This window comes from Trachemys scripta, chromosome 6 (assembly GCF_013100865.1).
Source record: "Trachemys scripta elegans isolate TJP31775 chromosome 6, CAS_Tse_1.0, whole genome shotgun sequence".
In the NCBI taxonomy this organism is placed as follows: Eukaryota; Metazoa; Chordata; order Testudines; family Emydidae; genus Trachemys; species Trachemys scripta.
The window spans coordinates 128525754-128547825 of NC_048303.1; the positions used below are offsets into that span (position 1 = coordinate 128525754).

Sequence of the window (22072 nt, forward strand, 5' to 3'; positions counted from 1 at the left end):
AGCGTTGCAGGAAGTGCGGCTACCCCAACGAGACCCTGCCCCACGTCCTGTGCAGCTGCACACCCCACTCCAGAGCCTGGCAGCTGCGCCACAACGCCATCCAGAACCGCCTGGTGAAAGCCATCGCACCACGCCTGGGGGAGATCTCCGTGAACTGCACCATCCCCAGTACCGACAGCCAGCTACGACCTGACGTGGTCGTCACCGATGAGGCCCAGAAAAAGATCATCCTCCTTGACGTCACGGTCTCCTTTGAGAACAGGACTCCGGCATTTTGCGAAGCCCGAGCTCATAAGCTGGAAAAGTACACTCCCCTGGCTGACACCCTGAGAGCGAAGGGCTATGAGGTGCATATGGACGCCCTAATTGTCGGAGCTCTGGGTGCCTGGGACCCCTGCAACGAGTGTGTGCTGCAGACCTGCGGGATCGGTCGACGCTACGCACGTCTCATGCGGCGCCTCATGGTCTCAGATGTCATCCGATGGTCCAGGGACATCTACATTGAGCACATCACCGGCCACCGACAGTACCAGGAGGCGTGAGCCAGAGTGACATTGTGCTCCCACTACGAGAAAGGGACCAGGTGACCACCTCCGTTGGATCATATGAACTGGAACCATAAACTCCCTAAACATTAAATCTCACCAAATGAGGGTCAATCCATCCTCATCATCATATCCACTCATTATACTCAACACCCGAACACAATCACTCTATGAACTTCATACCCTCATATCTCAGTGTCTGTACTTTGACCCATCAACCTTTTACCCCCAATCGGGGATACTGCAGATTATGTATTCCTCATGCCACCTGATCTTAAGCCAAACTTTGCACCCTCGATAATCTGTATGTTATTCCCTGATAACCAGAAACTTCTATGCTCAAACTCTGTTCACAATTTTTTTTTTTAACATCATCTTAATAAAATTTTAAAGTTTATTCCAGTCTGTCTGGTTTCACCCATGTAGTTGTTAGTGGGGCATTTAGTGCACTGGATGAGGTACACCACATTTTGACTTGTGATAGGCATGTGTAGGATCTATATATCTTGAAAGGTGTGTTGTGGGAGGTATTGATCATAATAACAGTGGAAATATGTCGGCAGGTTTTGCATCTGTTCTGGCAGAGTGTGGTGTTGGTGTGTCTTGATCTGTGGGGAGCATACTTCTGACGGTGACTTGGAGAGGCTTGGGGGTTGTTTGAAGGCCAGAAGTGGGGGTTCAAGAAAGATTTCTCTCCGGATGGGGTCCCAGTTAAGTATGGGTTGTAGTCGTTTGATGATACCCATATGGGTTCCAGCATAGGATGGTAGGTGACAATTAGGGGCTGGCAATCAGAGGTGGTTTTATTTCTGTACTGAAGCAGGTTCTCTCGGGGTATCTGGGTGGCCCGTTCCATGATGCAATCTACTTCTCTGGTGGGGTATCCTTGTTTGGTGAAGGTGGTAGTAAGGTCTATATCCTGAACTTTCTCCCTGGAGCATATTCTGCAGAATCTAAATGGCTGGCTATCGATAACAGATTTCTTGGTGTGGTGGACTGGATGAAGGCATGTGTGTTGATCCATGGGTTTCTTGCATATGGTTGTCTGTAAGGTTCCATTGTTGAAGCTGATCATGGTGTCCAGGAAGCTGGTGCTGGTGTGGGAGTGTTCCAGAGAGTTTAATGGATGCGGGGTAGTTGTGGTGGAAATGTATGGGGGATTTTAAGCCATCTGTCCAGAGGATGAAAATATCATGGATGTATCTCAGGTATGTAATTGGTTTTGTGATGCATTTATCCAGAAAATCTTCTTCAAAGTGGCCATGAAGAGGATATTGGCATATTGGGGAGCCATCCTACTACCCATGGCTGCTCCCATGGTTTGGACAAAGTGTTTCTTCTTGTGGGTGAGGATGAAATGGTTGTGGTTGGGGTGGATATCTGAGGGTTGTCCATAGTCTTGTAAATATTTGAGGCAGGCAGTTATGCTGTCATTGTAAGGGATATTGGTATATAGAGAGGTGACATCTGTGGTGTCAGGATGGTGTTCTGAAAGAGATTGTTAATATTGCAGAGTTTGTCGAGGAAGTCAGTTGTGTCCTGGAGGAAGCTGGCCCTTTGTGTGGTGAGTGGTTTGAGGATAGTTTCTAGGAGTCCCGACATTTGTTTAATATCTTTATTAATGATCTGGAGGATGGTATGGACTGCACTCTCAGCAAGTTTGCAGATGACACTAAACTAGGAGGTGTGGTAGATACAGTAGAGGGTAGGGATCGGATACAGAGGGACCTAGACAAATTAGAGGATTGGGCCAAAAAAAACCTGATGAGGTTCAACAAGGACAAGTGCAGAGTCCTGCACTTAGGACGGAAGAATCCCCTGCACTGCTACAGACTAGGGACCGAATGGCTAGGTAGCAGTTCTGCAGAAAAGGACCTAGGGGTCACAGTGGACGAGAAGCTGGATATGAGTCAACAGTGCTCTTGTTGCCAAGAAAGCTAACGGCATTTTGGGATGTATAAGTAGGGGCATTGCCAGCAGATCGAGGAACGTGATCGTTCCCCTTTATTCAACATTGGTAAGGCCTCATCTGGAATACTGTGTCCAGTTTTGGGCCCCACACTACAAGAAGGATGTGGAAAAATTGGAAAGAGTCCAATGGAGGGCAACAAAAATGATTAGGGGTTTGGAGCACATGACTTATGAGGAGAGGCTGAGGGAACTGGGATTGTTTAGTCTGCAGAAGAGAAGAATGAAGGGGGGATTTGATAGCAGCCTTCAACTACCTGAAGGGGGGTTCCAAAGAGGATGGAGCTCGGCTGTTCTCAGTGGTGGCAGATGACAGAACAAGGAGCAATGGTCTCAAGTTGCAGTGGGAGATGTCCAGGTTGGATATTAGGAAAAACTATTTCACTAGGAGAGTGGTGAAACACTGGAATGCGTTACCTAGGGAGGTGGTGGAGTCTCCTTCCTTGGAGGTTTTTAAGTCCCGGCTTGACAAAGCCCTGTCTGGGATGATTTAGTTGGGAATTGGTCCTGCTTTGAGCAGGGGGTTGGACTAGATGACCTCTTGAGGTCCCTTCCAACCCTGATATTGTATGATTCTATGATTCATTCATTCAGTAAGAGTGCCGTAGTCAGATATGATGGGACTGGCTGGGTTACTTTGTTTGTGTATCTTGGGAAGCATGTAGAAGGTCCCTGGTGTGGATTCATGGAGGATGGGTTTGTAAAGCTTCTCTTGGAGTTGTTTGGGGAAGGATTTGATGATATCCTTGAGTTCCAAGGTAAATTTGTGATGTGGGGTGGTCTTTGAGTTCTTTATAGAACTGTAGGTGGTGTTGGAGAGGGGTCGGTTTTCCTCGTTAAGGTAGTCATCACAGTTGGACCTGAACCTAACCCAACCCAAAATACACGAACAAAAGCACCCAGGCAGATCCCTCATATCAGGCCACAGCACTCTTACTGAAGGAATATTGGGACAGAAAGCGATCACTCTATCTGATTTACCAACCCTCATCCTCAAAGGAAACCTGCACAACACTTTCTAAAGACAAGCCTGGGAGCTTAAATTCATTTCTTTGCTAGACACTAAAAATCATGGCCTGAAGAGAGAGACTGGATTAATGGTTTATTACAGGGATAGGCAACCTATGGCATTCGTGCTAAAGGCGGCACACGAGCTGATTTTCAGTGGCACTCACACTGCCCAGGTCCTGGCCACTGGTCCGGGGGGCTCTGCGTTTTAATTTAATTTTAAATGAAGCTTCTTAAACATTTTAAAAACCTAATTTACTTTATATACAATAGTTTAGTTATATATTATAGACTTATAGAAAGAGACCTTTTAAAAATGTTAAAATGTATTACCGGCACGTGAAACGTTAAATTAGAGTGAATAAATGAAGACTTGGCACACCACTTCTGAAAGATTGCGGACCCCTGGTTTATTACAACAATCTGTAATGCACTGACACCACTCTTTTTGTCATATGACTGCAGATGTGTTAATGGGTCACTTCACCTTGAATGGTCCCTTAGAATATGTGCTAACTACTGATGCTAAACAATCTGTTCCGCTTTGCATTTAGGTGTGATGTTCAGAGTACCTTTCCCTGACCTGAAGAAGAGCTCTGTGTGGCTCAAAAGCTTGTCTCTCTCACCAATAGAAGTCGGACCAATAAAAGATATTACCTGATCCGACTTGACTTTTTCTTACACTTCCTGTCAGGGCTGTCACTAATTGTTGCATTAAATCATTATTATGGTTTGGTTTTATTTTTCCAGTTCACTTCCTTTTTAGAAACTGGATGTTAATCACATATCCAAATTCACACACTGGCCTCTACTATAGTGGGTTCCTAACGTCCTGTTTCCATGCTGCCACATGGAGGCCCTTGGGGTGCTTACAAGCTAAGTAAAACAATGCGCACTGCACAGCTGGGTCTGATGGCTTTCAAGCCATTAGCTCTTGTTGCCCGACCAGAGTTATTCAGAGATGGCAAGTGTGCAGTTCCTTATCAAGGAAGTTTGAAGCTTTCAGTAGAAAGATATTATTGAGTTTCCAACTGCAAGGGTCTGGAGACCTTTTTTTTTTTAAAGCAAGTAAACACTTTTTACATTGAGACCTCGGTGATCAAACAAATTCCTATCCAACTTCCTTCAATACTTCACTGCTATGTTGAAAATAAGCATGAGGCATTCCAGTCCACTTGGAAATCTGACAGTCTAAAGGTAATGGGCATATAGCAAAGGCCCATCTCAGTTGTAACAATGGTGCTGCTAAACCAGTGCTGTAACATATTGTAATTGTCCATCCTTTTCATTATAGGAAGCCATCCTGGGTCTGACTGATAGATGCCGTTTTTTCATAAATGATGTGGAGGTACGAAAGTTTGTTTTGATGCTGTTTCACTTGTCTGTGTGTGATTATTAGATTTCATCTGCTGCTGCTTGTGCTCATGGATTTCATTGGATTCACTTTCCACAGGTGGCTTCCAACGTTACCTCATTTGCCAGATATGATGAGTTTCTGCTGGTGACCACCCACTCCCACACCTGCCAGTGTGTATCTTTGAGGGACACATCGTTGAAAGGTAAACGTTCAGATATGGCCTTTGGTATGTAATAGGCCTTACTGTTTGCTTCCTGGGCCCTTTGCCCTCATGATGGAACCTAGACAAGCTCGCTTCCAAGGCCCCATGTCATGGCCATGGTGCCACTTCTTGATTGTCCAGAGTGGCTGCTCCTGATTGGTGCCAGTGAGTTCCCTATATCCTCTCATGGGCTCTTCATCCACTTCTGGGAGCTCCCGCTCACTTCCCAGCTCTCCCTAGCACAGAGAGGAGTAACTTACTCTCCACAAACCATCGTTGATCTGTGATACAACAGGAGTGACCAAAGGACATTTGAAATCACTGTGCCTTGGCCTGCAGAGAGAGGGGGAGCAGCTGGGGGCAAGACTGGGCATGCAGGCCACCTGCCTGCCTGGTCCCTAGGAGGAGAAGTAGCTGGGGACAGGATTGGCTGTGCAGGCCACCTGCCTGTCTGGCCCCCAGGAGGAGAAGTGGTTGGGGACAGGACTGGCCGTGCAAGTTGCCTGCCTGGCCCCCAGGAGGAGAAGCAGATGGGGACAGGACTGGCTGTGCGGGCGAGCTGCCTGCCTGCCTCCCAGGAGGAGAAGTGGCTGGGACAGGACTGGCTGTGCAGGGTGCCCCCAGGAGGAGAAGCAGCTGGGGACAGACTGGCAGTCAGTTGGTGGGAGCCACCTCTTGTCCTCTTTGACAGGCTTTGCCTTCACCTCCCAGAACAAGGGTGAGTGCTCCCGGTGGGAAGCAGGTAGGATGGAAGGGATGTGAACCATGTGGGGCAGCATCTGACTGGCACCTGGACACGGGAAGCTTGGGGGTGTCATGGAGGGGCAAAAGGATGAGGAGGAATGGCAATGTACATGGTCTGTGCTTCTGGCAGCTGCTTGTGTGTGTGTATCTGCCTGGTGTCTAGACTCAGCTCCTCAGGCAGTGGCTGTCTCCTCTAGAGACACAATGGGACTCTGAACCTGACTGATACCTGGGGGCGCTACTAGAACGTTGCTAACAATGGGTGGGTTCCCAGCAGAAACTCAGCAGACACCCTGTGGCTGGACTGGGGAGGTTGCGCTGTATGTAGGGACTTATCATACCCTTGCTGATACCTCTGCCATTCTCAGTTCTGCAGGCAGGCTTCAGCAGCTTCTCTACTCCCAACGAGACACTACGCAAGGTGGAGCGGGGCTCCCGCATCGTCACCGTTGTACCCCAGGACACCAAGCTCATCCTGCAGGTCAGCTCTCATGGTATTTCTGCAGCACCATGTGTTAGCCCACGCTAGGGAAGCCCCACCGTAACGCAGCACCCAGCTGTTTGGAGAGGGTAGTAGTTAGCTGAGCTATATATTGTCAAGTACCGTGTAACAGCTTCTCTTGCTTTCCAGGCTATGGGATCACCACTCACAAACCTGCTGAACTGTAGATCCTGATCCTACTGGATCCTAATTATTACAGCTCATGCTGCCTCTCTGGGAGCCCCTGGCAGGGGAGGGATTTTCAAATAAATAAGTCTTCAGTGGCTGCTGTTGGTGATACTGAAGCACCTCAGTAAATCACAGGTCAGAGAGTGATCTCTTGGTGCTTATTATCTGTAGTAAAGGCCCTGCTTCAAGAGGGCTGAACATCCACACTTAGGGCCAGATTTTCAACCATTGTGGATGGTGAATTCCCCCCCACCTCCCTCCAAACCTCTGCCATTCTGCTGAGCACTCTTGAACTCCAGCCCCATGTGAATGGGAGTTAGATGGCCTCTTGGCTTCATTTGCATGAAAATGAAACTGTCGTGTGTGCTTCATGCTCTCACCCTGCCCACCTGCTTTGATACCATCTGTTGTGTGTGTTTCAAGCGCACTTGCCCCCACCCACTTGCTTTGATACCCTCTATCATGTATGCTTCATATGCTCTTGCCCCTGCCCACCTGTTTTGATGCTTCAAAAAGGGGAAGTACACAAAAATTAGGAGGCTAGTTAAACGGAAATTAAAAGGAACAGTCACGAGTGAAATGCCTGCAAACTGCATGGAAACTTTTTTTAAAAACCACCGTAATAGAGGTTCAAACTATATGTATACCCCAAATAAAGAAGTGTCAAGGACCAAAAAAGCTGCCATGGCTAAACTGGGTAAATGCAGTGGTTAGAGACAAAAAGGCATCTTTCAAAAATTGGAAGTCAAATCCTACTGAAGAAAATAAAGGAGCATAAACTCTGGCAAGTCAAGTGTAAAAGTATAATTAGGTAGGCCACAAAAGAATTCAAAGAACAACTTGCAAAAGACACAAAAACTAATAGGAATTTTTTTTTTAAGTATATCAAAAGCAGGAAGCCTGCCAAACAATCAGCTAGGGCCACTGGCTGATAAAGATGCTAAAGGAGCACTCAAGGAAGCTAAAAGACCAAATGAATTCTTTGCATCCATCTTCACTGCAGAAAATTCAAGGAACAGTCTCACACCTGAGCCATTCTTCTTAGGTGTCAAATCTGAGGAACTTTTTCAGATTCAGGTCTCAGTAGAGAAGGTTTTGGAACAAATCAATAAAAACTAATATTCACCCAAGAGTTCTGAAGGAACTCAAATATAAAATTGCAGAACTACTAAGTGTGATATGTAACCTGTTGCTTAAATCAGCTTCTGTACTGGATGACTGGAGGATAGCTAATGTAACAGATTTTTAAAAGAAGCTCCAGTGGCAATACTAGCAATTACAGGATGGTAAGCCTAACTTCGGTATTGGGCAATTACTTGAAACTGTAGTAAAGAATGGAATGATCAGACCCATAGATGAACACAGTATGTTGTGGAAGAGTCAAAGCTGCTTTTGTAAAGGGAAATCATGCCTCACCGATGTATTAGAATGCTTTGAGAAGGTTAACAAATGTGGACAAGGGTGATGCAGTGGATATGGTGTACTTGGACTTTCAGAAAGCCTTTGACAAGGTCCTGCACCAAGAGTTCTTAAGTGACATGGGTTAAGAGGTAAGTTCTTTGAGTGCTGGTCCCACACAGGGGTATGCATTCATGCCATGCACCTGAGTCCAGGAATTCTTTCAAGCAGTGTCCGTTGGCCCACACACACACCTCTTTGTGCTTCTGCCAAGATATGAGGCACCGTGCAGACGGATACCTCTCCAGGTCTTTCTTATGGCTGCATGATCTAAGTTGGAATCGTCTGTCCTCTTCTCCCTCAACTATTTGTAGCACCTGTAAAGACAATTGTTAAATAGTTTTTATTCTTCCTAGCTTACTGGTTAGTTAAAGTTCATAGTATAGTTAGTATAGTGTGTTTTCCTTGGTTGGGGATTCCCTCCTTGAGTCTGGGATTATGTCTAGAGACCCAGGTTTCAAGAATTGCATCTCTTGCTCTCACGCCTTCTCTGTCAGTGATGAACATCAGCACTGCTTCTATTGTCTGGGCGAGACAATATCTCTGTGAAGTGCAGTATTTGTTGCTGGTTCCCACCCAGAACTCTGGCAGCTCACGAACTCTGCCTACAAGAAATACCTGATGGAGAAGGCTATGAGGCCCCTTTCCAATCTGTTCCAGGGAGACCCCCTTGTACATTGGCCCCTCCAAGCACATGCTTGGTAGCAGAGCTTTCAGTACCTAAGCCCAAAGATTCTTCCTCAAGGGCTTCCCATGAGAGCAGAGGGCACTCATTTGGGGGTAAGGGCAGATCCCTATCAAGGATGGTCCATAAGAGATGCATTCCCTCCCTGAGCCTGTCGAAATCGGGTGAGACTTCGTGTGCAGAATCTAAAGAACTGGATCCACTGAAAACCCCCAGAGCATGTAAAAAGAAAAATCTGCTGATTCTGATGATCACCCCAGTATCAAAGCATAAGGAATGACATGCGCCGGTTCTGTCTATGAGCTGTGTTAGTGCTATGGCGTGGTGCTGGTGCTGCAGAGTTGTTAATGCTGCTAGTGCTGCTATTCTTGGGGCTCTGGTGTTTGCTGCATTAGGAGAAATGCAGCATGTGGATTCAGCAGGCCTTGATGTTTTCATAGAGAGAGACCACAGGCTTGGTTCGGTGTCAAAGGTGCTCATCCGGGTTCACTGTCAGCAAAACACAGTACTAACACCCTGACCAACAGGTCACAGGGACACTGACAATGTATGCCTGTGACAAGCTCGGGCTCAGTTAGCATAACAGGATGCTGTCCCCTCGGCCAATACAAAGATGCCCCTCCTATGACTTCTTCTTTTATACATTGATACAAACAAGTTCTGTATCACACTCCAGATGTTACTAGTTGCCACCTTTATTCTTGTAGCTGCTAGTTTGAACAAAACAGCCTCCTCCATTATCCTGTCATCCCATCCTTACCATATGAGGAGTCGGTGTGTTCCTGTACCATCTCTTGGGAATGTGTTTACACAGTTACTTGAGAACTCCGGATGTTCTTGTACCATCCTCTCAGGAATGTGCTTACTTGGTTTTAGCTAATACCTAGTGTGTTGCGATTCTGCTAAGGCCAAGCTTACTCTGTCTCACAGCCTTTGGTCCATACTATTAGTTGCGCTTAGGGCGCCAGCAAGGCCTACCCTTATCGGTGAGATCATCTAATTTGTCCAAGGACCACCGGGCTTCCAGGGATGCACTGGTTCCATCAGACTTGATTGCTGGAACTCCGCTGACACTGGGGCATATGGCGACTTACACAACACTGGAGGATATCGTCCTACCTCATCCTCAGTCTCTCTGCTTCTCCAGCCTAGCCCTCTTGAGGGATATTACTACACTAGAGAAGGATGCTACTATGGTGTCTCAGGAGCCATCCCACTTACAGCCCTTAGGCAGGAGTGCTGCAGTACAGATGACCTCGCCACTAGTGGAGAAGCAATTTTCAGACTCAGATGAGTTGGAGGTGCTAGCCACTCCAATATCTCCAGGGAGACCGTTGAGTCCTGGCAGACATTCAAGGAGTCACGCTTAGTATCCCTCCAGATACGGCTTCCCCAGGAACTGCTGGTACTGATTTCCTTGGGTACCCTACAGCTCACTGACCCCTCCTTCTGGCTTCATTGGGGTCCATGGGCAGGCATCCAGGCCTTTCTTAGGGATCTATCAGTATATGTGGAGGAAGACATTGATCAGGACCTGCAGGTTCTGATAGTTGTCTCTTCTTCATCATTGGATCAAGCTGTCACTCTGTCCTCTCCACCTCTGCTGGATGACCATAGGCAGTACCAGGAACACTGGCTCCTGGATCGCCTGCAACCAGAGGGACCGAGTAAGGTGGCCCTCCCAGTTAATGAGGCCATCCTAGAACCATCCAGAGCTATTTGGCATCTTATGCCCCCACACCGAAGAGAGCTGACAGAAGATATTTCATCCCCACCAAAGCAGCTGAATTTGTTCTCCCACCCCAGCCCTGACTCACTGGTGGTACAGGCAGCTAAGGAAAGGGCCAGGTCGCACTATCAAAGGGACACACTGACTGACAAGGGTTTAAAGAGACTGGACCTCCTGTGGAGAAAGGTCATCCTTTCTGCAGGCCTGCAATTTTGTATTGCTAACTACTAGGCTCTGATAGCGAAATATGATTTTAATAACTATTCATAGAATATCAGGGTTGGAAGGGACCTCAGGAGGTCATCTAGTCCAACCTCCTACTCAAAGCAGGACCAATTCCCAACTAAATCATCCCAGCCAGGGCTTTGTCAAGCCGGGCCTTAAAAACCTCTAAGGAAGGAGACTCCACCACCTCCCTAGGTAACCCATTCCAGTGCTTCACCACTCTCCTAGTGAAAAAGTTTTTCCTAATATCCAACCTAAACCTCCGCCACTGCAACTTGAGACCATTTCTCCTTGTTCTTTTTGCGGATACAGACTAACACGGCTGCTACTCTGAAACCTCTCCTTGTTCTGTCATCTGGTACCACTGAAAACAGCCTAGCTCCATCCTCTTTGGAACCCCCCTTCAGGTAGTTGAAGGCTGCTATCAAATCCCCCCTCATTCTTCTCTTCTGCAGACTAAACAATCCCAGTTCCCTCAGCCTCTCCTCATAAGTCATGTGCTCCAGCCCCCTAATCATTTTTGTTGCCTTCCGCTGGACTCTTTCCAATTTTTCCACATCCTTCTTGTAGTGTGGGGCCCAAAACTGGACACAGTACTCCAGATGAGGCCTCACCAAAGTCGAATAGAGGGGAATGATCGTGTCCCTCGATCTGCTGGCAATGCCCCTACTTATACAGCCCAAAATGTCATTAGCCTTCTTGGCAAAAAGGGCACTCTGTCGATACATATCCAGCTTCTCATCCACTGTAACCCCGAGGTCCTTTTCTGCAGAACTACTGCCTAGCCACTCAGTCCCTAGCCTGTAGCAGTGCATGGGATTCTTCCGTCCTAAGTGCAGGACTTAGGACTTAGTGCAAGCTTGCAGACTTTATGGGCAAGCTTCCCATGGAGGACAGAGCCCAATTTAAGACCTTCAAAGAGGAGGGCAAGCTAGTGGCAAAAAATGCTCTCCAGACACAGCTTGCAGAACCTCATGCGAAGGGATTCTTGGCTACAATTGTCAGGATTTCCTAGGGAGGTACAGAATACCTGCAGGACCTCTGCTCTTTTTAATGAAAGAACAGACGATTCATGTATTCAGTAAAGGACTCGAGATTGACGGGGGATTTAGACTCCAGAACCCAAGAGGAAACACCAGAGACCATCCTATAGACCAGGGCTATCCCCTCCTCATGCATCTTATTACCAGCACTCAGCTGAGCCTACACAAAAATGGCAGGGCATTCAGAGGCCTTGCTTCTCAGACCCCTCTTTTGCCATGACCTCTACCGATTCCCAGGCACTTGCTAAGGGCCACTTTCAACATACTGGGCAAGACCAACCTGCCACCAGTGATGCCACCCACCTCTTCTCTCATCGTTTTTGGGGGCTGTGTCATGCTGTTCACTCACAGATGGAGGATGATCACGACAGGCAAGTTGGGTCTTGGAGATTATTCATCAGGGATACTCCATAGTGTTCCCCTCCTTCCCCTTCCAGTCCCCTTTCAGGGACCTCTCTCATGATTCTTCAACAGGCAGCAGAATCCCTCCCACACAGAACATGTCCCATCTCAGTATTATGAGAGGGGGTTCTACTCTCCATATTTCCTAATTCCCAAAAGAGATGGAGGATGGAGATCCATCCTGGACTTTCGGCAACTCAACATCTTTATTCGAAAGTCAAAATTCCACATGATTACATTGGCATCAATAATTCTCTGCCTTCAGAAGGCGTGGTTTGCAGCTCTTGACATGAAGGATGGATGCTTCCACATAGACATTTACTCCTCATACAGGAGATTCCTGTGTTTTATGGTAGGCCAGGAACATTTCCAGTTTCAAATCCCCCCTTTTGGACTAGTGACAGCACCCAGAGTATTCACAAAAGTCCTCTCTGTGGTGGCAGCCCAGATGAGACACCAGGGCTTCACAGTTTACCCATATCTAGACAACTGGCTCCTGGTAGGCCGCTCCCACTAGGAGGTCAGGTTGACAACAGAGTTTCTCATACAGCTCCTTGCAGCCCCAGGTATTTGCATAAACAGAGAGAAGTCCGTTTTGTTGCCCATAAGGATGATAAACTTTATCGGAGCGACATTAGACTCTGTTTCTGCAAGAGCATTGCTCCCTGCAGACAGATTTCAGATGACAAACATCCTGGTTGCGTGCATTACCCACAGAGCAAGAACTACAGTGCGAACGTGCCTTACATTGTTAAGCCAAAGGGCTGTGTGCACCTACGTGATGCTGTTTGCCAGGCTTCATTTGCAATGTTTGCAGGCCTGGGTCCACTCAATTTACCTACCGGACAAGGACCACATCAGCTTCGCAGTGACCATTCCCACCAGAGTGATTGGCTCCCTTGCCTGCTGGTTGAACCTGGAAAAGGTGGGGGTGGGCTTTCACTTCAATACTCCCACTCCAGTGCTACCATTGTGACGGACCCCTCTCTCCTGGGGTAGGGTGCTCACCTGAACAACCACACTGCGCAAGATCCCTGAACCCCACAGGAGGCCAGACTACACATCAGCATACTAGAACTGAGAGCAGTCCACCTCGCATGCAATCCAATCATACGCTCACTCCATATCCAAGTGATGTCTGACAATGTCACCACCATGGTTTACATAAACCAACAGGGCAGAGTGAGAGCTTGTCCCCTCTGCTTGGGAGCAGTCAGACTCTGGAACAGGTGCATCAGTAACCCCATCACAATCCAGGCTGCTTACCTCTCAGGAGGTACCACAACTCCTTAGCAGACAAACTAAACAGACGCTTCTCGGCAGACCACGAATAGGAGATCCACAATTCCATCCTAAGCCATACAATGGAGTGCATCTCAATGGGACCTCTTTGTGTCCCCAATTAATGGAAAATTTCCACTGTATTGCTCCAGGGTAGTAGTGGGTTGCGGTTCCCAGGGCGATGCCCTCCTGCTATCATGGAACAATTATCTCAGATAGGTTTTTTTGCCTGTTCCCCGGCTTCCACAGGTCATATGGAAAATATGTCAGTGTATGGGGCCAGTGTCATTCTTCTAGCACCCTACTGGCTCAGGCAGTTCTGGTTCCTGGAGCTTCTGCCAATATCTGCCTGCTCCCCAACCAAGATCAGCCCCTTCCTGAACTTCCTGACCCAGGACAAGGGAAGACTCAAGCACCCTAATCCATGGTCACTCCATCTCATGGCCTGGTGTTGGGATGGGCGTCAGAAATAGAACATTCCTGCTTGGCTCCTGTTCAGGCTGTCGTTACCCAAAATAAGAAGGATGTGACTAGAACTTGCTATGTGGCCAAATGAGGCATGTCTTGGCCTGGGCACAGCTCAGTCAACATTCTCCAGCCGCTGCAAATATTCCCATCATTTTAGGTTATCTCCTGTCCTTGAAGACCTCAGGTCTTGCCATTAGTTCATTGCAAGTCTACCTTGCAGCGGTTAGTGCCTGCCTTCCCTCATCCAACTACAGTACAATTTTTGAAAGGCCTAGTCAGGTCCTTCCCACCGGTGATCAAACCTGCACCTCAATGGGACCTTAATCTCATCTGGTCAACACTTGTCACCAAGGGCTCAAAGGTTGGTTTGGTGTGTTCCATGACCCTCCTGTCCATGAAGGTTGCATTTTTAGTGGCTATCGCTTCGGCCAGAAGGGTCAGCGAGTTCAGAGCCATCACAGCAGACCCTCTGTATACAGTTTTTCCACAAGGAAAAGGTTTCCCTTCGTCTACATCCCATGTTTCTACCCAAGATTGTTTCTGAATTCTACATCAAAGTATTCATTTACTTGTATTTTTTCCAAAATCCCACACTTCTGCTGAAAACAGGAGACTTCACTCTTGATGTCTGGTGTGCCCTGATATTCCATCTGCAGCAAACCAAACCAATTAGAAAGTCTCCAAGTCTTTTTATCCCCATGGCAGAGAGATTGCGTGGGCAAGCCATATTCTCCCAAAGGATTTCTAAGTGGGTTTGGGGATTCATTCTAGAGTGCTACAGGTTAGCACACATCCCTCCCCCTGCAGGGTGTCACAGCTCACTCCACGAGAGCCCAGGCCACCTTCACAGCATCCCCATATGACATCCTGTTACAAGACCTTTTCAGGGCAACCACCTGGAGTTCTAGCTACAAGTTGGCTACATGTTATGCTTTAGTTCATGCCTCAGCTGCAAATGCAACTGTGGGATCAGCAGTATTGCAAGCATCTTCGCTGATGGCTTCCTCACACCACCCACAGTCAGAGCACTGCTTGCCAATCACCCACGTGTGGAATACACATAGGGACCTGCACTCGAAGTAGTAGTGGTTACTTACAGTAACTGAAAGTTGTTCGAGGGGTGTGGTCCCTATCTGTATTCCACCACCTGTCTTCCGTCCCCTCTGCTCTGGATCCTGTTGTATTTATGGTAAGAGCAGGAACTGAAGAGGTATCGTCCTGCACCCTCTGGCTCTCTGTCAGGAGCACGACGAGCTCTACTGCACACGTGTGGGTCAACAGACACTGCTTGAAAGAATTTCCAGACTCGGACTCATGGCATGTATGCGTACCCACATGTGGAATACAGACAGGATACCGGGCTAGAGGGACCATTGGTCTGACCCAGTATGGCTGTTCTTATGATGTTTTGTCCCAAAGGCTTCTGTTAGTGTCCAATAAGAGGTACACAAAAGACCAGACTGGCAGCAATCAGAATGAGCTGCTGGAACCCAGGGCCCAAGAAAGTTGCTCCCTGAAGCGGTTCCTGGCTTGATTAGAAGGTGTCACATTTCCCCCTTAAGACTCTTCTGAGTTTTATGGAAAAGCCATGCAGCCGTGGAGCGTGCGTCAGACACATCATAAAGCCTTCTGTAAAGTCGAGGGAACCTGCTTGCTCAAATGTCTGTGCAGCTTGCCCCTTCCTGGGGCTTGGTTTCATTGCTAGTAGGAGAACAAAGCTAGCCCAGGCCTTCTCCCCAGGCTGGGCTGCTGGAGGATTCCTGTCTCAGACCCTGCTCAGCCCATGCCCTAGATCTTCTCATTACAGACTCACTCCCAGCTCCTGTCTGTCTGGGCAGAGTAAGGAGCTGCCTGCCTCAGAGAGTCGGCAGAGCCTGCTCCAGCCTTTGCTAACGGTAGTAGTGTGGGGTGTTCCAGGAAAACACTGTCTGCCTGTTGCAGTCCTGCTGTTAGGGTAGATAGCACTTTACGTCGTAGACACCGAACCCTTCAGAGACTGGACTCCCTCCTGGCCATTGACATGGTCTGCTTCCTGTATTTCTCTGCTTGCACTGAGTCTTCTCTTGGGATTCAACCTCCTCTTGGGTTTGCTCTTCTTCTGGGGGTCTCTTGCACTAGCACAGCACCGTGATGTTTGGCTCCCTTACATTCCTTCTCCCTCTGCAGCCTTTGTGGGGAGGGGGATGTCTTACTGAACTGTAAAGACATTGAAACCATCTCTTAGATTGAGTAAAACTCTTTCTTCAAAGTGAAAGTCCTGCCTCCCCTTCCCAGCAGTCAAAATGAAGCCCCCGTTTCCTCATTGGGGGTGAGGGGGAGTTGGGGATTGCTGGCCTGGCCATGGCTGACCAGGATTTGAGGTGCAGAGCTCTTAGCATACTTAGGAGAAATTGTTGTTGGGATTAATTTTTTAGATGCCAAGAGGAAACTTGGAGACTGTTCACCACCGAGCCCTCGTTCTGGCCCAGATTCGGAAGTGGCTGGACAGGTGAGTGTCACTAATGTGTATCAGCATGCATCCCCCAGGCTCTTGTGGGGTGAGCAGCTGGAGGAGGGTCGCACTGTCCTGGTGGGATATTGACCGGGACCTGCAGAATGAGGGCATTAAGCTCGAGTGAAAGGGGGACTGCTTCAGGAGAATTCACAAATCGTTATGACTTAGCAAGTGGAAACAAACCAGTTCTGGCAGTTGGGCACTCCAGGTAACTGCCACCTGCAAGCAGAGCCATCTCAACATTTCTCTTATTGATGTACAGCTCGTGCTACGTGCTTTAGTCCCTGCTGCAAGGAGCTTGCTAATCAAAAGGACAGACAAGTAGGTAGAGGTTAGGGGACAGGAACAACAATAGGCAAATTACACAGCCAAAATGCTTCTGAAATAAATGTAGTCAAACTTTACTAATTCTGGGTCACTGAGAACGAAAATGATGGTTAAAATTGTTGATTGGCTCTAGTTTTCAAGATATGCTATTGGGTCAGTATATACGACCCTTGACTTGGGAATGGCGGAGGATAAGTGAGTTATAAAGGGAAGGGATCTCAATTTAAACCAGAAATGACTAAAATACATCTTTGACTGGATCTATGAATAAATCTATGACTAGGTTTGGACAGTACTTGCTTTTTAGGCAAAACAATGAATGATGCAATCTGAAGCTGGTATTGCGTCATAAATGATATTAATTGCATCATGTTATTCCTAGACGTCATGGATGATGCAATCATGACGAAGCTTACATCACTCTGCTGAACAAATTGCCCTATATCAGCTCTAGAAATCATACAGTGTCGTGCTCTCTTATTTGTCAGTATTTGATTTTGCAAAGGGACACATTTCTGTTTAGCCAAAGTGAGCAGAGATGCCTCGTACTTGTGTGAACAGTGCAGATAACTTCTGCTATGTTTGTGGTGAAGTGACTTTTGCATCACAAAAGCGCAGTTGTCAAGGCTGCTTCCCCACTCTGAACTTTAGGGTACAAATGTGGGGGCCTGCATGAAAACTTCTAAGCTTAACTACCATCTTAGATCTGGTCCGCTGCCACCATTCCCAAAATGCTAATTCCCTTCCCTGGGTAGCCTTGAGAGACTCTTCACCAATTCCCTGGTGAATACAGATCCAAACCCCTTGGATCTTAAAACAAGGAAAAATCAATCAGGTTCTTAAAAAGAAGGCTTTTAATTAAAGAAAAAGGTAAAAATCATCTCTGTAAAATCAGGATGGAAAATAACTTTACAGGGTAATCAAACTTAGAGTCCAGAGGAATCCCCTCTAGCCTTAGGTTCAAAGTTACAGCAAACAGAGATAAACACTCTAGCAAAAAGCAACATTTACAAGTTGAGAAAACAAAGATAAAAACTAACACGCCTTGCCTGGCTGTTTACTTACAAGTTGGAAATATGAGAGACTTGTTCAGAAAGATTTGGAGAACCTGGATTGATGTCTGGTCCCTCTCAGTCCCAAGAGCGAACAACCCCCAAAACAAAGAGCACAAACAAAAGCCTTCCCCCCACCAAGATTTGAAAGTATCTTGTCCCCTTATTGGTCCTTTGGGTCAGGTGTCAGCCAGGTTACCTGAGCTTCTTAACCCTTTACAGGTAAAAGGATTTTGGAGTCTCTGGCCAGGAGGGATTTTATAGTATTGAACACAGGAGAGCTGTTACCCTTCCCTTTATAGTTATGACAGCAGTATAAACACTATGGTTAAGAAAGCCTATCACCTTTATTTTGGCTGCAAAATTGGAGGTCAGGACAAGAGGTGGGCCCCACACATATGCTGCAACACTTGTGCAACAAATCTTCACCAGTGGTTGAACAGGAAAAAGAAATCTATGCCTTTTGCAGTGCCAATGATTTGGAGAGAGCCAACAGATTATACCAGCAATTGTTACTTCTGCATGGTGCCTCCAGTTGGGAAAGGTGTGTCAAAGAAGAAAAAGTGGACTGTGCATTATCCAAACATTCCATCAGCTATATGCTGTTAGGGTTTCCATGTTCCGTGACCATCAAGGATCTTGTCCCATTCTTCTTCATGGAAGGTGATCTTGTAGCCTGCAACAACATCGATGGTGTGATGGCAGCCCTCAACATCGTTCATGATCCAGATGAGTGGAGACTGTTCATTGATTCATCAAAGACGAGTCTTAAAGCTGTTTTACTGCATAATGGCAATGTGTTGCCATCAATTCCAGTTGGTCATGCAGTCCATATGAAGGAAATCTATGACAACATGAAACAACTTTTGAGGTGCATAAACTATGACCAACATCAGTGGCAGCTTTGTGGCGATTTGAAGGTTGTTGCTCTCTTGCTTGGTCTGCAGACTGGATACACAAAGTACTGCTGTTTTCTCTGCGAATGGGATAGTCGTGCAAGAGATTCCCACTACGTCAAGAAAGATTGGCCACTCCGACAATCATTGGAGCCTGGTAGGAAAAGTGTTCAGCATCCACCACTTGCTGAATCAAGGAAGATTTTGTTACCACCCTTACACATCAAGCTGGGTCTGATGAAGAACTTTGTCAAGGCCATTGACAAAACACAAGCAGCTTTCAAGTACCTCTGTGGAAAATTTCCAAGGTTAAGTGAAGCTAAGATAAAGGAGGACTTTGTTGGTCCTCAGATTTGTGAACTTCTTTGAGATGATGCATTTGACCATGCACTGCGTGGCAAGGAAAAGACGGCATGGAAAGCCTTCCAGTTAGTGGCAATAAATTTTCTCGGAAACAACAAGGCAGACAACTACAGGTTGTTGGTGGGAAAACCTCCTCAAGGCATACAAAAGCCTTGGTTGCAACATGTCACTAAAGATAGATTTTTTGCACTCTCATCTAGATTTTTTCCCACCGAACTGCGGAGCAGTGAGCGACGAGCACGGCGAGCGATTTCACCAGGACATTGCAACAATGGAGAAATGCTATCAGGGCAAATGGAGCCCATCAATGCTTGCAGACTATTGCTGGACAGTGACAAGAGATGCTCCATTTAATGAATACAAGAGACAAGCCAAGAAGGGCCGAGTAGACACTGAATAGGACTAAACTTTGTACCTAATAGTTTTTTGCCTTTTGTTTCATAATAAATTTTATTTATATAACCCTTTTGCTGATTTTTAAAGTGTTACATAAACAGGACAGGTGAAATATTATCCTGTAAAGCAACCATAAACACATGAAAAGACCTAGGTTTACAATTTATGATTAAAACTCTACTATCTACACAATATACATAGACATAAAATGTAAAAACTTAAATATCTTAGGAACAGTAGCCAAGCAGTTGTTTTAATTGTCATATTTGAATTCAGCACATCAAAATACATAATAAATAGCACATTTTATCTCTGAAGCAGACGACTTCTCAAAAATTGTAGACCAGTGTTACGTGTAGGTCATCTGGGTTCACTGTGAGCAGCACTGCAGAACAAGCTGGGAGAAATGCCATCTCTTCCCCTCCCCATAATTATAACTTATCCTAGAAGACAAGACTGTCTCATGGAATAAAACCTTGCTAAATGTCACTGTTCTAATGGAATAGAAAAGTGCCTGAGACTAGAGCTGAATGGATAGTTGTTTTTTTCAGCCATTGAACCAAAAAATCAGGGCGGAGGGGGAATGATTTCGGGTTAAACCTGGAACTGAAATTTTTCACTTTTTCCTCTCCAAAATGAAATGATTTTATTTTTTTGTTATGCTTTTGGGTGTGTTTTACTTTTTAAAATTTTTAACAACTCCTGGCTAAATTTCAAAGTGAAATATAGTTTTGGGAAGTTTCACTTCAAGAATGTCAATGAACTGTTTGGACCTTTTCTAGTTTTTTTCATTTAGGTGTCTGAAACTGCTGTATTTCTGAAAATATTTTTTTCATCTGAAAAATGAATTTTGGGCAAATAAACCATTCACGGGGGGGGAAAATCTGCCCAGCTCTATCTGCGACCAATACACTGTTATCTTTAAACTCAAATGTAACTCTCTTCAAAACTGGCCCACACCTGGTTAAATGCTACCCCAGTGTGATGTCTGGCTGGGCCAGGACAGGAACTAGGCATGGGCACAGCCAGCCTGCTTTGCAGAGGGAAGGCAGTGAAAATTAAGCCATAGAGGTTTATTTAGTGTCTGGCAACTGTTCCCCTCCCTCCCTTTGTATATTAGATTCTAGTGCACACTCCTCTAAAAACCTGCTGTATTTGACCCATTCCAACAGGCTCATGTTTAAAGAAGCATTTGAATGTATGAGGAAGCTGAGAATCAACCTCAACCTTCTTTATGATCACAATCCCAAGGCAAGTTTGAGTCGCGCTTGTACCTCCCCTTGCATGTTTTTTTGCCTCCCAGGGAATGTGGGATTTGCCAAAGGATGTTGTGAAGGCCAAGACTATAACAAGGTTCAAAAAAGAACTAGATAAGTTCATGGAGGATAGGTCCATCAAAAGCAGTGGATGTGTTATTCCTTGACTTTAGCAAAGCTTTCGATACAGTCTCCCACAGTATTCTTGCCGGCAAATTAAAGAAGTATGGGCTGGATGAATGAGCTATAAGGTGGATAGAAAGCTGGCTAGATCGTCGGGCTCAACAGGTAGTGATCAATGGCTCCATGTCTAGTTGGCAGCCAGTATCAAGCTGTGTGCCCCAAGGGTCGGTCCTGGGGCCAGTTTTGTTCAATATCTTCATTAATGATCTGGAGAATGGCGTGGACTGCACTCTCAGCAAGTTTGCAGATGACACTAAACTGGGAGGAGTGGTAGATACGCTGGAGAGTAGGGATAGGATACAGAGGGACCTAGACAAATTAGAGGATTGAGCCAAAAGAAACCTGATGAGGTTCAACAAGGACAAGTGCAGAGTCCTGCACTTAGGACGGAAGCATCCCATGCACTGCTACAGACTAGGGACCGAATGGCTAGGGAGCAGTTCTGCAGAAAAGGACCTAGAGTTTACAGTGGACGAGAAGCTGGATATGAGTCGACAGTGTGCCCTTGTTGCCAAGAAGGCTAATGGCATTTTGGGCTGTATAAGTAGGGGCATTGCCAGGAGATCGAGGGACGTGATCATTCCCCTCTATTCGGCATTGGTGAGGCCTCATCTGGAGTACTGTGTCCAATTTTGGGCCCCACTGTAGAAGAAAGATGTGGAAAAATTGGAAAGAGTCCAGCGGAGGGCAACAAAAATGATTAGGGGTCTGGAGCACATGACTTATGAGGAGAGGCTGAGGGAACTGGGATTGTTTAGTCTGCAGAAGAGAAGAATGAGGGGTGGATTTGATAGCTGCTTTCAACTACCTGAAAGGGGGTTCCAAAGAGGATGGATCTAGACTGTTCTCAGTGGTACCAGATGACAGAACAAGGAGTCTCAAGTTGCAGTGGGAGAGGTTTAGGTTGGATATTAGGAAAAACTTTTTCACTAGGAGGGTGGTGAAGCACTGGAATGGGTTACCTAGGGAGGTGGTGGAATCTCCTTCCTTAGATGTTTTTAAGGTGAGGCTTGACAAAGCCCTGGCTGGGATGATTTAGTTGGGAATTGGTCCTGCTTTGAGCAGGGGGTTGGACTAGATGACCTCCTAAGGTCTCTTTCAACCCTGATGTTCTATGATTAGCCAGGATGGGCAGAGATGGTGTCCCTAGCCTGTCTGCCAGAAGCTAGGAATGGGCGACGGGATGGAGCACTTGATTCCCTGTTCTGTTCATTCCCTCTGGGGCACCCGGCATTGGCCACTGCCAGAAGACAGAATACTGGGCTAGATGGACCATTGGTCTGACACAGCATGGCCGTTCTTATGTAATCAGGGTTTATA

At 46.6% G+C, this 22072-nt stretch overlaps 1 protein-coding gene across 4 annotated transcripts in view; it reads left to right on the forward strand.

Annotated features, from left to right (window-relative positions):
- ELP1 (elongator complex protein 1) overlaps positions 1–22072 on the forward strand; it is a 113636-nt gene that overhangs the window by 55076 nt on the left and 36488 nt on the right. For all 4 annotated transcript variants that reach the window (XM_034774385.1, XM_034774386.1, XM_034774387.1 and 1 more), the window contains 5 exons: positions 4816–4869; positions 4975–5080; positions 6193–6305; positions 16200–16273; positions 20486–20564. In XM_034774385.1, coding sequence (XP_034630276.1) covers positions 4816–4869; positions 4975–5080; positions 6193–6305; positions 16200–16273; positions 20486–20564 — 426 coding nt within the window. The remainder of the gene's footprint in view (positions 1–4815; positions 4870–4974; positions 5081–6192; positions 6306–16199; positions 16274–20485; positions 20565–22072) is intronic.